Source organism: Petromyzon marinus, chromosome 30, assembly GCF_048934315.1.
Source record: "Petromyzon marinus isolate PM22_M1 ecotype Great Lakes invasive population chromosome 30, UKy_Petmar_22M1.pri1.0, whole genome shotgun sequence".
In the NCBI taxonomy this organism is placed as follows: domain Eukaryota; kingdom Metazoa; phylum Chordata; class Hyperoartia; order Petromyzontiformes; family Petromyzontidae; genus Petromyzon; species Petromyzon marinus.
Genome location: NC_133696.1, coordinates 6,470,955 through 6,487,046, shown reverse-complemented (window position 1 = coordinate 6,487,046; position 16,092 = coordinate 6,470,955). Strand labels below are relative to the sequence as shown.

Sequence of the window (16,092 nt, the reverse complement as noted above, 5' to 3'; positions counted from 1 at the left end):
ACGTGACTTTACCGAAAGAGCTAAGAATGAGTAGCAACCTATGAAGGCCGGCGCGGTGCACGAGGAGGGTGGGTGGCCAGCACCACGCCCCGGCCGCCTTTGTCTCCCCAGTAGCTATGTTTTTTAGACATCGCACCAGGTACTGATTTGAGGCTGAGCCGACCTAGGGGGAGGCCAAGGACCGGTTCAGATAATCGTCACCGGTGTTGGTGGCCGTGAGCGGGAATCGATATCGGGTACGCCGGGTTGGTTAGCGCACGCGAGCTAACCGCTACCCGAACGCATCACGACCACCACCACCACCACATTTGTTTACTGTTTACAAAGTGCAAAATTTTAATGACAACAATAATAAATAAATATTAATAATGATAAATAACCCCCTCCCTCCAGTAGGCGTTTCTCCTATTGGCCAAATCCGCTCCAGCGTTAAGCCGCGCCCTCGCGACCACGCCGACCAATGAGAGGCGCGCCCAGGCCAGTCGGCGCTTTCAGTCGCCGGGAGAGATGGAGGCGAGAGGCCGGTGGGTTCCGTGTGTCCCCCCCCCGCGTCTCCCTAGCAACAACATCCTACAGCGTATCACCATTGTAATCACCCTTATTTAGTTTATGTACTAAGCGACTCATTCCGAGAGACCCCCCCTCGTCAATTGTCGTTAGCGGCGTCGTTTGTTTGTTAGTAGCCCCCCCCCCCCTTACCGCCCATGTGTTGTAACGTGCGCTTGTTGATATCCTATAGGGGTAGGCCCATGGCCAAATTGTTTGTTAAGTTCCGTTGCAGTTCTCGACGCTTGCGCCCGTGATGCGAGAGGATGAACGGTTCGAACAAGGGCGTTAAGAAGCGAACGTGTTGGGAATTCCATATTCGTACGGCGCGGAGGAAGGGCAAGTTTGGTCGGGAGTTGGATCCGAGCACGAATTAGTGATCTACGTACTTGTAAGTTAGTACCTGCTTTATCGACCATGAGGTGATTAAAGGCTGAGTTGGATGTCACGCCCGGATTTGAACTTGAATCCCTGTAAGTTATCAGGCAGTCGTGAATGTACCGCACAGCCAGAGACTAAACGTGTCTTTTTTTCACTGGACTCTATATATGCCACGTGTGTGTACTCCCTGCCTACCGTCAGCCCGCACTGACCGGCGTGGTGAAGTATGGTCAAAGTTACCAGTGCAGTGAAGTAGGATCCAATAACCCCCACGTAATCCGCAGGTTGTGGGAAGCTCCTCAATCCAGCAGTGAATTGATTAAAAGGGGCTGCTGTACATGTACTTTATTTATGAGAGGTGTTAAGTTGAAGTGTTTTGCTGAAATTAAATCAAGGTGTATCTAAGCATATTTTATGTGTTCGAATACGCATTACAAATCTATTACAGTCGAAGGATATCGCATGAAATGCAGGGAAAACTACGTCGTGTTTAGGTTGAGGATGTGTAAATTAAGGCTGTAATTTTGCATAGCTGTGAGGTTTTAATTGTATTATATTTCCCGTTGTGACTTATGAGTAACTCAGTCATGTCAGGACATGGGTCCAGCGCTGTTCGTTTTTAAAAGTACATTACTTGATTGCTGTTTCAAAGCAGATTTTTTTTTAAAGTAGAAAACTGTTCATGACTTTCTGGGTCACGTCAACATTTAAACAACTGATGTTTGATTTGGACAGCGCAGGCTACATACAGAACGTAGTTACATATTGTGTATTTTTTCTAATTCTTCAATTTTCTCAATCGAGTGGAGTGGCAGCGCAGTGGTTTGATCACTGCTCTATGAACTCGGCGACTCGTTCGTTTCATTCCTCGCCATGGCAATCAGCAGCGGCAAATGAGATTCCCAAACCGGTCTTGCCATCACACTGTGACCATCCTTGTGAAGTATGGTCACATCTCTCATGGCCCTTCATTCAGCAGGGGATTGAGAAAGCGGCTGTAAAAATATATATATGAATTTTTAAGCGGTAATAGTATTGTTGGCACCGAATGTTTACAATTATTTACAAACCCTCAAGGTAAGCTCTTGCCGAACTTGGTGAGCAGGTTTAGTCGGATGGTTGAGTGGTTTAGCAGCAAGCTTATATAACAAGATTGGCGTTTAAAGTGATTGTGAGCACATTGTGTTCAAGTACATTGTGTGTACATAATGTGCACATGTAGATGTTACAGTCCCTTTTTCCAATCCGCTGCTGGATGATTTCCCCCCCCCCCAAGTCGTGGAGATTATTATTCTGAGTCGCTGCCAAAGGAACCGAATAAATGTGAACGTCTCCCTCCCAAGAATTCCGACGTTACCTCTAAACTCACTCGTTGTGTCTCGCCATTTACATTTATTAAATTCGTCCATCAGTGATGGAATATGAATTCCTGCAGTCACGAAAGCTTTAAGTCAAGATGTAATGCTCTGTGTGCTTGTATCAAACGTGAGCACCAGTTTTCGCGTTTTAATTCGTGTGTTGTGAGCACTTGTTTTCACATTTAATTCGTGTTTGCGTCGGCTTAAAAGCCTCGCCGCTTGAATGCCACTCGAGAGGCAAACGACAACTATGTTGATGAAGTGCGGAACCCGGACAATCGCTGGGCATAAAATTACACTCGAAAAAAAGTACAGTGGTACTTTAGGTAGGTTAAAAGCCCACCCACACATTCTAGTGGGTGGCTTCGGTTTCACAAGCGCCGACATGGGACGGCGGCTATTTATAACGAGACTTCAGGAGCCCTCTGTGTCTGTCATCAGCACCAGTGGTGTTTTATTCGTGGCGAATGTTTGTCATTGGTGGAGTTGAATGTTACTAATAGGGGGAGTTATCACCAGCAGCAACTCGAATCTATCCACTCTTGGATGAAGGCCTCCTCAAGCCATCACCATCCCTCATGGTCATGTGATGCAACCATCCACCTAGCTGTATTGTGTACGTCCATATTTATGGTCACGGCTAACGTCAGTGGCGAGTGCTGTCTGAACTGATTTGTTGGTCCACCTTCATGCTCGCACTGACCAGCGTGGCGAAGTATGGACAAAAAAAACTCCCATGAGCACAGCCCTGGGGGGGGAGGCCTTTTATCCGGCAGGGGATTGACCAGCGGGGCTGTGATTTGGGAGAATTGTGATTTTAAAAAAGAGACATTTCCAGATTTCGAATTAATTGTTGCTTTGCAGCATGGGATTGCGATAGTGAATGTTGTTAAACTAAAACAGTTCAACATTTGTCATCACACTCTTGAAATGTGTTTCTAATGACCGACATGTTTTTTGATATTTTACCCTTTGACCCAATTCTTTCCATGTACTGCCCGAGGTGAAGCAATTGTATTTACTGTAGACTTCCTTATAGCCCAATGGAAGCCTATTTGTCTTCATTTGTACTAGACAGCCTTTCATTGTTATGCAATACATACTCTTAGATCTACCTCAAACATAGTTATTTTCAGTTCGCTCGAACGCCAGTGTTATTGTCCACTGTGATTGAGTGATTGACGCAAACTGGAAATTTGAGAAATGAAGTGATTGTGATAATACATTTTTGTACACGTCACACTCGTTCAAATGGCTTTTGCCCCATTTATCTCGGCTCCAATTAAATAGCTTGTCACGAGTGACGCTTATTGCAAGGACCTTCCCATAAGCGTTTGTTTTTCTCAGAAGTGCATTTTAGTGTGTGGGTGTTGTGCTGCTCGCATGTCCGGGTAAGTGTTCAATTCTACTGCTTTCACGTTTTACTCTGTGTGTGAGTGTAAGACAGCAGCTTTAGAATGTTGCAAAATAATAACAAACCGCAGTTTTCTTTCGTCTTGCGTTCCATTCGCAAACAAGTTTCGTTGAGTGGAATTGAAGCCTGATTGTTTATGTGAAGATGATATATACGGCACAGATTCTGCGAAAAGAAATACGATCTTTTGCTAAGTGATCTTACTTCTTCGTAAACTGTTGCAATTTTTTAAGTAATATATTATATTTGTATGTATGTTGAACTTATGTTGCACCGTACGGAGCCAACCGCGCTAATTGGAGGTGCGAACACAGCGTTCGTTGTTGAGTGAAGCCTCGTTATGTTTTTCCCATTGTGCATTTATATCCTAATTATATCGCAATTAAATGCTCCCATAGGAAATACTCCTCGATAAAATGTAATATTGTGCTGGATAATTCGACATTCTAGTAAATTGTTAATTTTCGGGATTGAACAAAAAGTACATTGGAGTCAAACTTGTTGTTCTGTTGCATCTTTTCTGCATCCTAACAAACCATTTTCATGTCCCTGATATCCTGTAATACATGCAATGTTCTCCGATTCAAGCTTTACCCACACCTAACATCAAGTTTCTCAGGTCCCCTTAAAATCCTTTTTGCCCAGGTTTCACTGTCCAAATAAGCCTTGTATAACCAGCAGAGTCCTATCAAACGTATTTGTTATGTTTGTCAGGGTAGACCTGATTGAACTTAATCACATAAATATATAAACTTTATTGTGAGTTTTTTTTTTATTATTTGGGGAATTGCGCTATTAAAGCCAAACGTATTGATCTCATGCGTGTAATCTCACAGGCTCTTAAAACATCTGCTGTGCTGAAGATGGCATGCTTAAACACACCAGAGTTGAAGCTCCGACTCTTGAATCATCACTTCAGCTTTGAAAAGAACTTGAATTTGAATATGATTTCTGAATTTGTCCCCATAGTGCCATGGGGGAGGAGGGTTGTGTAACTTTAGCCTATCTGGCACTTTATTAAATCGCACGTGCAGAGCACAGGCCCAAAGGTCAGCAGAAACAAAAACATATATGAAAGTGATCATAGATAACAAGTTGATAGATTTCTTAAATTGAGCAAGGTTATGACAGTTACCTGGGAACAGAGACGATGGGAGGGAATTCAAACGTTAAAGGATGCTAGGGAAGAATTAGTGTGGTGGTTGTGACAAATGACAAGAAACATTCCAGCTGGTAGACAGAGTTCTCAAAATAGCTATAGTAATCAATGAGTAAAGTTCATGGAAATGGCAACCATGGTAGAAGCGATGGAGTGATAACCAATCGCAGCACTCGGCAATAATGGCTTTCCAGGTTTCCCTCCCTTTATGCGGGTTCGGTTTGTGCGATTTCCCGTATATGTGGCTAACCTATTTCTACCAAAAATACGCTATATGCGGTTTGAATTCACTCATGTGTAGAGCCCCTTCAAAAGGTATTTGGCCTACTCTTTTTTTTGTTGGCCAGATGTCTTGGAAAACGTGGGAGTACCCACACTCGATCACACCACACGTGACCTTCCTATGAACTCGCTGTGGGAAATTAAAGAACTTGGCCATTGCTTCAACTGCCAAGCTGGGATATCGGATCAAACCGGCCACCTCTGGATTTCAAATCGTGTGCCAACTATTACACTGTAGCGTCGTTCTCTGGGATATTGGCAAAAAAAAGTATTTGAAATGTGTGTGTGTGCGCGCGCGCATGTTGATGACTATGCGCGTGTAGAGTAACAGCGGACTTGAGGCCCCAGTGCCAAATGGATACCGCGCAAGTGAACGGAGTGCGGAGGAGATTGCCGCCATCGGCTGGGACCGATGGCCTGCAGGGAGACGCATCAACCCAGGTGTCGGACAGGAGGAGGTTGGAAGATGACTTGCCAACTTCATCGTCCGCAGCCTCTCCAGACCCTGTAAATATCACGCGTCGTAAATGGTGGCGGGTTTTAACTTCTCACAAAAAAGCTGTTTTGAAACGTTTAATTTTTAACTGTACGCTTCATGTGGTTTAATGAAAAAAAAATTTAAATGCGTTTTTGGCCCTTGGCAATACAAAAATGAAGATGTACGTGTGTGTGTGTGTGTGTTTTTTTTTTCAAAGCAGTTGCGTAGCGGTTTACACATTACGCTACGAATCTGGCAACCTGAGGTCTGTTCTCAGCCACAGCAAACGGTAGTGGTGATTTTCTGAACTGGTCCTGTGCCTCCCCTAGGTCGACTCAGCCTTTAAATGAGTACCTGGTGCAGTCTGTAAACATCAGCACTTGGGAGACAAATTCGACCAGGTGTGGTCCCCAACAGCCTGTGTAAGACTACACGGGGGATCTTTGTTTGAAGCAACAGTAATGTTTTACAGTGCTGTGGTCCCCCCGTTTTGGCAGCCAGATTGCACCATGAACGATCATCGTAGCAGGACACAGTCTAACAACTCATTGTCAGCCGCACGTCATTTTCGCAGTAAAATAAGCATTTCAACACAAACAATCACGTGAGTAACATGGTTCGTCACCGTGGACTGCTGACACTGATGAAAGCGTTTTTTTACTGCTTAATTTTTTACTGTCTTTCATTTTGTCTTTTTTTATCCATCTTATAACACAAACGCTTTCGAAGGGGTTATTTAAAGTTGACCGCACTCTTATCATTTTACTGCTTTGTTATGTAAATTGTATTGGTTTCAAAGGGCACTGGAGCCTACCACAGACCTCTCAAGATGAGGTGACGTTTGTGCTGGAAATGTTATTTTACAACCACGTTTTATGTTAGAGAAGGGTGCGTTTTAGGAATATTCAGGCCTGTGCGCAAGGTAAAGATGCAGCCCTGCAGTTGCTTGCTCTCGTTACTGCTGATTGAAGGGCCACCGCTAGATGGAGATCTAGAGAGCCTCTAGCAGGTAGTTTTAGACATACGCTTGACAGACATTGGTACAATTTGCGCCATCGCACGTGACCTGCCAATCGGCTAACTTTGGTGTACCCGTTCATATTTCGGGGTGCAAGAGCGTAAATGTCCACCACAACTGAAAAACCTTGGAGGGGGGGGAAACCCAAGAAATTGAGGCAGCCATTCAAGAAACAGAGAAAGAAGCAAAGAGTAAAGCAACAGAGAAACCCAAGAAGCTGATGTACAGAACCATTTGACCCTTTGCCGTTTCAAGACGTCTGCAAGTTTACAGGTTGGGTCCCATTCACCGCTGAATCTCGGAATCTGCAAGCGGTTAGAGTTAATTTGATTTAGAGAAGCATAGCGCCTACATTATGAGACCTCCTTTGCCAGTAGCAAGATATAGTAATTGGTTTTTACCCTTTTATTTGGCACCAAAACTGACACCTTTATACAAGGGATCATGTTTGCAATAACCACAACACAAGCAGTCAAAATGCAAACAAAAAGAGACAACTCTGATAATGATATGCACTGTCCTTGAAATTGATTGGTCCACACCCGAGACGGCTTTTCTTAGAGCCTAGTCTCCACTGGTGTTGGACCAGATGACGCCAAAAGGCGTAAATGTCCACCCCAACTGAAAAACCTTGGAGGGGGGGAAACCCATGAAATTGGCGTCATCTAGTCAAACACCAGTGGAGACTATGCTCTAAGAAAAGCCGTCTCGGGTGTGGACCAATCGGTTTCAAGGACAGTGCATATCATTATCAGAGTTGTCTCTTTTTGTTTGCATTTTGACTGCTTGTGTTGTGGTTATTGCAAACATGATCCCTTGTATAAAGGTGTCAGTTTTGGTGCCAGATAAAAGGGTAAAAACCTATTACTATAAGCATAGCGCCTTTGTTTTTGTAGACGTTGTTCTCAAGGCAGACACCTGCAGCGACACGACCGCACTGATAGCTGGCACCAAACTGTGCCACGCTGCCCCGTATGGCCTTGTGGGAGCCTCAGTAACGTCTTCCGACATGAAGCCATACCGATAAAGTAATTTTATTTGACTTTTCTTCCAATACCATACGTCATCAGAATGGGACACGTTCAATTGTCACGTACGCATTGGGCGAGTCTACTTTAGGAGAAAATGTGGGCGGGGGTCAGTTATTAAATGAGTTTTCATAGCAGCAATAGACTAATGCCCACCACTTAGTGAACACCCCCATAGGAAATTAAATAATACAAACACCTGCCGGGCATTCGACCTGAACCATCAGCAGCTGTCGGTGCACTAAATAGAGCTGAATATTATTTTTTTTGGTCAAACCAGAAATGTGGGAAATCATTTGCACAGCTGTGAGGCACTCAAAGTTTGGTTTAAAAGAAAAACCCATGGGTCCCAAGGGGTAATCCTTGAGGCTTGATCTACGCGAGTCAGGGGTGGATGGATTTAAGACACGTGCCCCATTATCTTAACTTTCGCACTGGGAGACCGAACCCAGCCTACCTCTGTATTGCAATTCCAAAATGCTAGCCATCACACCACGGCAGCATCCCCATGCTTGCATGTATATTTAATTCATCTTAGCTGTTCTGACCGGTTAATTCGTGTTTGTAAAAGATAATTACTTCCTTGGTAAGGTAGCACCTTTAAAAAAACTGGCTATAATTCAGTTGGCTACGTACGGTGCGAAGAAGATCAAGAGACATACATTCAAACGTCTAAACAAATGGGTAACTTGGGAACAAAATGCTATCCAAAATTAGAATGTTGCTCAGCAACGGGAACTGCTTTGTCTCATGCAATGGGACGAGATTGGAAACGCACATACAAATTAATGTGACGGCAGCCGTGCTGTTTAAGAGTAAATTGGCATTTAAAAATAAGAAATTATAAACACATTTGGAATGTTTGCGTCGAACACAGATTTTTAAAAAGACCACGGTATAACAGTGAGCAGTACACTGGACCTGCAATCCATAGGTCACCGTTTTGATTTGATCTCTCGGCACGGCAGCTGAAACGATTGGCTATAGCCCAGCAATACATATGGCTACACTGCCACAGTGCGTTGTTTGGTAGGCTGCAAAATTACTGGTCAGTGTGGCAGAGTAGGCCACACTATCCTACAGATGGGGCTATGCAGAGCTACTGCCAGGGAGGGGGGCTGACCCTTTCAACAAGAAGTGGCCTGAACAAGAAGTTACAGGGCTGCACCTTTCCCTACCAAGTGACAGAAACCTGAATTGGTGACTGCTATTCACCATTGCGCAGAATTGTTCTAATCATTCATAATAAAAACAATTGTGGGGGCTGGTGTGTTTTTTATTATCCTGCTAGGTCAAGAGCTCCAATTTGCATCGATAATCTTGACAGATGCTCCGTTTCCTTGCCACGTGAAGTTTAGATGCCTTTTGTTGGATCTGCCCTCCTCCATAGCCCCCCCCCCCCAACATCAACATGGCAAGCTTGACATTAGAGATTACCCATTCGGTGCATTTGTGTTACATTTCACAAAGCCACACAGGAATGCTGCATTGTCCGGTGTCTTGGTTAGCGCACTGGACTTGCAGTCCAGAGGTACAGTGAGGGAAAAAAGTATTTGATCCCCTGCTGATTTTGTACGTTTGCCCACTGACAAGAATTGATCATTCTATAATTTTAATGGTAGGTTTCTTTGAACAGTGAGAGACAGAATAACAACAAGAAAATCCAGAAAAACGCATGTCAAAAATGTTATAAATTGATTTGCATTTTAATGAGGGAAATAAGTATTTGACCCCCTCAATCAGTGATTTCTGGCTCCCAGGTGTCTTTTATACAGGTAACGAGCTGAGATTAGGAGCACACTCTTAAAGGGAGTGCTCCTAATCTCAGCTTGTTACATGTATAAAAGACACCTGTCCACAGAAGCAATCAATCAATCAGATTTGAAACTTTCCACCATGGCCAAGACCAAAGAGCTCTCCAAGGATGTCAAGGACAAGATTGTAGATCTACACAACGCTGGAATAGGCTACAAGACCATTGCCAAGCAGCTTGGTGAGAAGGTGACAACAGTTGGTGCGATTATTCGCAAATGGAAGAAACAAAAAAATAACTCAATCTCCCTCGGCCTGGGGCTCCATCCAAGATCTCACCTCGTGGAGTTGCAATGATCATGAGGAATCAGCCCAGAACTACACGGGAGGATCTTGTGAATGATCTCAAGGCAGCTGGGACCATAGTCACCAAGAAAACAATTGGTAACACACTACGTCGTGAAGGACTGAAATCCTGCAGCGCCCGCAAGGTCCCCCTGCTCAAGAAAGCACATATACATGCCCGTCTGAAGTTTGCCAATGAACATCTGAATGATTCAGAGGACAACTGGGTGAAAATGTTGTGGTCAGATGAGACCAAAATGGAGCTCTTTGGGATCAACTCAACTCGCCGTGTTTGAAGGAGGAGGAATGCTGCCTATGACCCCAAGAACACCATCCTCCACCGTCAAACATGGAGGTGGAAACATTATGCTTTGGGGGTGTTTTTCTGCTAAGGGGACAGGACAACTTCACCGCATCAAAGGGACGATGGACGGGGCCATGTACCGTCAAATCTTGGGTGAGAACCTCCTTCCCTCAGCCAGGGCATTGAAAATGGGTCGTGGATGGGTATTCCAGCATGACAATGACCCAAAACACATGGCCAAGGCAACAAAGGAGTGGCTCAAGAAGAAGCACATTAAGGTCCTGGAGTGGTCTAGCCAGTCTCCAGACCTTAATCCCATAGAAAATCTATGGAGGGAGCTGAAGGTTCGATTTACCAAACGTCAGCCTTGAAACCTTAATGACTTGGAGAAGATCTGCAAAGAGGAGTGGGACAAAATCCATCCTGAGATGTGTGCAAACCTGGTGGCCAACTACAAGAAACGTCTGACCTCTGTGATTGCCAACAAGGGTTTGCCACCAAGTACTAAGTCATGTTTTACAGAGGGGTCAAATACTTATTTCCCTCATTAAAATGCAAATCAATTTATAATATTTTTACAAGCATTTTTTCTGGATTTTGTTGTTATTCTGTCTCTCACTATTCAAATAAACCTACCATTAAATTTATAGACTGATCATTTCTTTGTCAGTGGGCAAACGTACAAAATCAGCAAGGAATCAAATACTTTTTTTCCTCGCTGTAGATATATAAATGTTAGCTCCCATCGTGGCAGCTTAAACAATGCTCAAGTTTCTTAAATCCCCCGACGCCCCTTGCCTCTGTCCACCCAGCATTATATAAATGGCTACGTTGAAGTTGGTTGATCAGCAGGTCGCTCGTGGCGGGGTAAAGTGTGGGTACTCCCCACCTCTGATAAAACGTCTAGCCAGCGTTGAAGAGTAGGCCAAAAATACTCCCCAAGAGACGGATTCGAGAGCTCCCTCTAGTGGAGATCCTGCCGCCAGCAGTGGTTGAAGTTTACCCAACAAAGCCATGCAGTGCAGTGTTATACCTGCAGTGATTATTAATATTCATAGGGTGTGATCTCATCTGTGCCATACTCGGATTGTGTTGTAACTGTATGTTTGTATGGTTGTGTGGCTATGTCTGCATTAACCACAATACTTGTGGTCAGAATGCAAACAAAAAACATTCTGACCAATCGGTACGCCTTGGCCGCCTTTGGCGTCCTCTGGTCTAACACCGTTTGAGACTAGGCTCAAAAGAAAGCTGTCTCTGGTGTGGACCAATCAGTTTCAATGACAATGCATATATTATCAGTGTTTTTGTTTGCATTCTGACCACAAGTATTGCGGTTAATGCAGGCATGATTCCTTGTAAAAGGTTTCAGTTTGGTTTTTTAACATCTTAACACTTAAATTTCAATTTAAAGCTTCCGTGACTGCAATGATTCATCTTCTTTGGTTCTTTCGGTAAAGTCACGTAGAATGAGAATAAAATAATAAATTGATAAAATAAAATAACACAATAATATTCTCACGACGTTTCGGCCACAACACAAGCGGCCTTCATCAGGTGACTTCTTATCCCGGAGTCTGTTAACCGCCTCTACGGGGAGGGATTCCACACATCCTTAAGATCATTCAACAGACTCCGGGATAAGAAGTCGCCTGATGAAGGCCGCTTGTGTTGTGGCCGAAACGTCGTGAGAATATTATTGTGTTATTTTATTTTATCAATGTATTATTTTATTCTCATTCTGCGTGACTTTACCGAAAGAACCAAAGAAGATCTTAACACTCATACTCTTTGGTTCTTTCGGTCAAGTCACGTAAGTAAAAAATAAAATAAAGTTTATAAAAATCACGACGTTTCAGATGCAACACAAGCCTCCGTCATCAGGTGGGATAGTCACTGCAAGGAGTAATTTCGTCCACTCCAACAAATTACTTCTTGCTGTGACTATCCCACCTGATGACGGAGACTTGTGTTGCTTCTGAAATGTCGTGATTTGATTAACTTTATTTTATTTTTTACCTACGTGACTTTACCAAAAGAACCAAAGAGTATGGATCATTGCAGTCACGAAAACTTCAAATCTAGAATCTTAACACCTATTTTTTTTGCCAGAATAAGGGGAAAACCTATTCTCATTCGTTGAGACTATTTAGATGATTTTGCTGCTCTCAATGTCAAAATGATGAGTCGCTTTGTTGAGCTACCATTTGTGGCCCGCTCGCTTTTGAAAAATAAGTTAATACCTCAGTGTACTATTATTTGTATGTGTTGGGTCATTTGTTTACCTTTCTTGTACTTTGGACTCCTATCCTCTTTTTGTATTGTTTGTTGTTTTAACTTTCTTTCTTTGACAAATAGCTTCATAGCTCATCGGATTTTTCAGTATAAATACATTTTCTTAATCTACTCATAGCCTGCGGCATGAAAAAAAGGCAACTCAAGAAGGACCACCCTCTCTCGTTTTACCGCCTTTGTTCACTGTACTCTCAGCCTGAAAGGGATTAAATCGCTGCCTTTTAATAGGCTTACATAACAAGGGCACTAATTACCATTTCACTTTAAAAACCTACATGCTCTTATTGTGAACATTGCATCTGGATGAAGGCGGATATATAAAGGAGGCTGGTGTTTTTTTGTGTCTCGGTTATTCATTTATTTTCATTGTCACGTGGTTTTTTTTTTGTTGGTCGTGCGCTGGAGACTGCACACTGGGGGACACTTTCACGCGAGCGGCCCAAATTTCCGCTGGTGTGACATCGCGGCGGTCGGTCGCGTGATCATCATCTTGTCTCCTTACGTATCTCGTCCTTGTAGCACTCGCGCGCGGTGGATTTAACAGCACAGGAAGGCGCGCGCCAGTGCCCAAACGGCAGAAAGGTGCCGGCTCCTGTGATGCCTTGCGTGCACGTCATGTGATCGGCCACGCTGCACGTGCAACGCTGTCAGTCTTGTGTCGGCACACCAGCACGATAGAGCTGAACGTGTGGCCGTGTTATTGTTTGGGGGCCACCAACTCAAGCACACCTTTGTGTGTTATGGTTTTTTTTTTTTCCCATTGAACAAGACCCTGGGAGGGAAGGGGAATTTTGCCGTGGTATTTTTCAGGGGGGGAGAGGGAGGGGGGACAGAATATACTCAAACATAACTGTAAAATAACATACACGCACGGAGTGCACTTGCCATTATTATGGGAACACTTTTTGCGTGTTGTTAAATCACCTTGATTCCATCCTGCAAGCATATTCCCGTCGTGATGGGTTTTCTCATAATTTTTGGAAAGTGTTGGATTTTAACTCCTTGTTTGTACTAGTTAAAAAAATAAAAAAGCAACAACATCCACTTGCTTAGCAAGGAAATCATCGCTGAGTCTCAAGAGTTTTATTTTTTTCATTAATCCTGCTACAGATCTCTGACATTTTTTGCGTGTTGGACCGCATCTTGCTTGGCATGATCGACATTTCACTCCACGTTTTGGGAGCTGCTTCCGAGATCTATTCCAGCGCAACCGCGAAAACGTGCACAGTACCATTGGGATGTTTTGGCCATTTCCATTATCAAGACATTTGGCTTCACTTGGGAGGAAACTGGAGAACCAGGATTAAGCTCACCATTCACACGTGAGGGGGGGAGGGTGAGACCTCGTCCTTTAATTTCCACTCCACACCTCGCGGTCCCACGCCTCCAGCACCTGGAAAGTGCCGATAGTCACAATCCCAAGTGCTGAACCAAGCTCAAACTTTGCTTGGCCTTCAAGATGTGATGAAACTGGGTGCATTCCGGGTTGTCTGTGGTAACAGCCCCTTCCATGCCAGGTTACCGCTCAATTACAAGTTTGGTTTCTAGGCTCTCAGGATTGTAAACTTTTAAATCTATTGAAAGCAAGACACCCGAAATAACAAATATCTCTGACTAGGCAGGTAATAATTCTGCCTTCCCCTTGCAATTCTATGAAATGTCACGATTCGCAATTCCAATTGCATCCGCAATTTTTTTTTAGCCATTGCAGTGCAGGCAGATTCTGCAGGTTTTATTTGAACCTGTTCACATGCAAAGTATACAGACAGAAAAGATCGATTCTAGCATTGTAGTGTTTGGTGAGCGCGTCGTGAGCATGAGAGAATCGTTTTTATTTTGATGTATCGCTTTGCTCTCGTATTGTAGATGCCCAGGCTGTGTGTCCCCAGGCTGTCCGTCTGACTTGTCTCAAAGCGTCATTAATGGGAGAGGTAAAACGTGCAAGTCTCATCGAGGACTGCTGTCACAGCACGCTTGAGTACAGTGCCTTGGGATGCGGTGGCAATTAGGAACTTTAAATAAAATCCACTTACAGCTCTCTTGTCAATCCACTGCTGGATGATAGCCACACCATGTGCTTTGAGGGATGTTTGACCATACTTACCATGCTGGTCAGTGCGGGTTGGTAAACGTGGGGAGCATAGATTTGGGAGCAGAGAAGCCCAGTACTACAATGGACTTTATTGCAATGCTGTCTGATGCCCGCTACATAGCCCCACAGCCTATAATACCTGTTATCCATGGCATTCACCGTTTTTTATAGATTTTTTATTTCTTTACACGTAATATACCCTCTCAGCATTTATCGGGGGCAGCCGCTTGAATCCGGCAACCCGTACGAAATTAGAAGAAGTTAAGTGAAAGAAGTGTGACGATATTTCGCAATGTCAACTGGGAATACTGGGATCGGAGTGGGCCGGTTCATTTGAACCACACATTTTAGGCCGCGCGGGTGCCGGGTGCATTGTCTGCGAGCGCCCGAGTCCGTACTTGCAATGGGGTCACGTGGGACGCTGTCGATCGCCGAGACAATGCTACCGGAATCTCCCCGTAGTCCTGACCGGAACTCTCTCTGTACACGTGGTATGATATTTTTTTCAGCTGGATGCTGTCATTTAAAAATAAAGTACGAGTAAAGGTCAGGCAAGATAAAATCCTGGCAGCGTGCCAGATAAACTGGCCCAGGCTGCGTGGTTGCAATGGCTGCATTGCATTACAGTTCAGCGACCCGGCTGTATCCAAACTAAACTTAGATGGCCAAACCGAAACCTGCCAACGACATTTTTCAGCTTTTGATAGGTAAAACGAGTGCTGTTCTCCGCCTACAGCAGTTGCGTTGGTTTAAAAACGTAGCTAGCGTTTTGAAGGTACGCAGCTTTCTGTGGGTTGGTGTGTGTGCATTGCAAAGTAATCCACAGTCAAGGTTTGAGATGAACAGAGCAAACAACAGCAATGAATAAAAATAGCCCAGTGCTCACAAAATTGATGGCTTTGTGAAGTAAATACGCCCCACTGTTGTACAGCGTATTATATAAATACGTATTTTATAAATACGCATTGCATTTCTAATTCACTTGACAAATGTATTCACTTGCCAAATTTATATCGTTTCTCGTTGAACCTTTCCTCGGGGGTTAATGCTCATGTGCTGAGCTTGCGAAAGAAGAATCCCTTGGGTCGTAACTGATGCCATTAAAGCCCCTCGCAAGTAGAATATGATAATGTGTATGTGCCTATGCGGATCCTCTTGTTGTTTAGTTATATCTAGTTACCATCAGGATAGGGCAATGAACACCCATTAATGGTTGCAAGTACCACACCCAGCAGCTGTAGTGGTTGGTATTGGTTCATTGTACTCGGGCAATGTAATGGCAGTTAACTTTATAAAAGTAAGCTAATCTATTTGTATATCCGGAGAACTCCTCCGAGACCACTCGTTGAATATGGAGTCATTTAAAAGCTTATGTGTGATTTGTCGTTCTTACAAACAAGGTCAAAGATACAAAGGTGTGGTATGTATGTTCAACATACATACATACCGTTCCTCCGATTAGCACAGTTGGCTACGTATAATGCGAAAGATGTTCAACATACATACAAAAAACATTTAAACTTTCACTCGATGATTTGGTAATCAGCCCCGGTGCTCTCTGCTCCACTGTTAACAATAGCCCAAGCTCGTGATACAGCTCTTGCTTCAAAATCATACAAAGCATGGGTATAAACCTGGCA

The 16,092-nt window shown here is 43.9% G+C and overlaps 1 protein-coding gene across 4 annotated transcripts in view; it reads left to right on the top strand.

Annotated features, from left to right (window-relative positions):
- Positions 1-412: 412 nt before the first annotated feature.
- The window catches only part of LOC116947518 (adiponectin receptor protein 1-like), a 38,862-nt gene continuing 23,182 nt past the window's right edge, over positions 413-16,092 (top strand). The window contains exons 1-2 of one of the 4 annotated variants that reach the window (XM_032963360.2): positions 413-524; positions 5,464-5,647. In XM_032963360.2, the coding sequence (XP_032819251.1) occupies positions 508-524; positions 5,464-5,647 (201 nt within the window). In that variant the 5' untranslated portion in view covers positions 413-507. Of the gene's footprint in view, positions 525-557; positions 938-978; positions 3,677-5,463; positions 5,648-16,092 lie in introns of those variants that run through there. The other 3 variants (XM_032963356.2, XM_032963358.2, XM_032963357.2) reach the window with 3 other exon arrangements.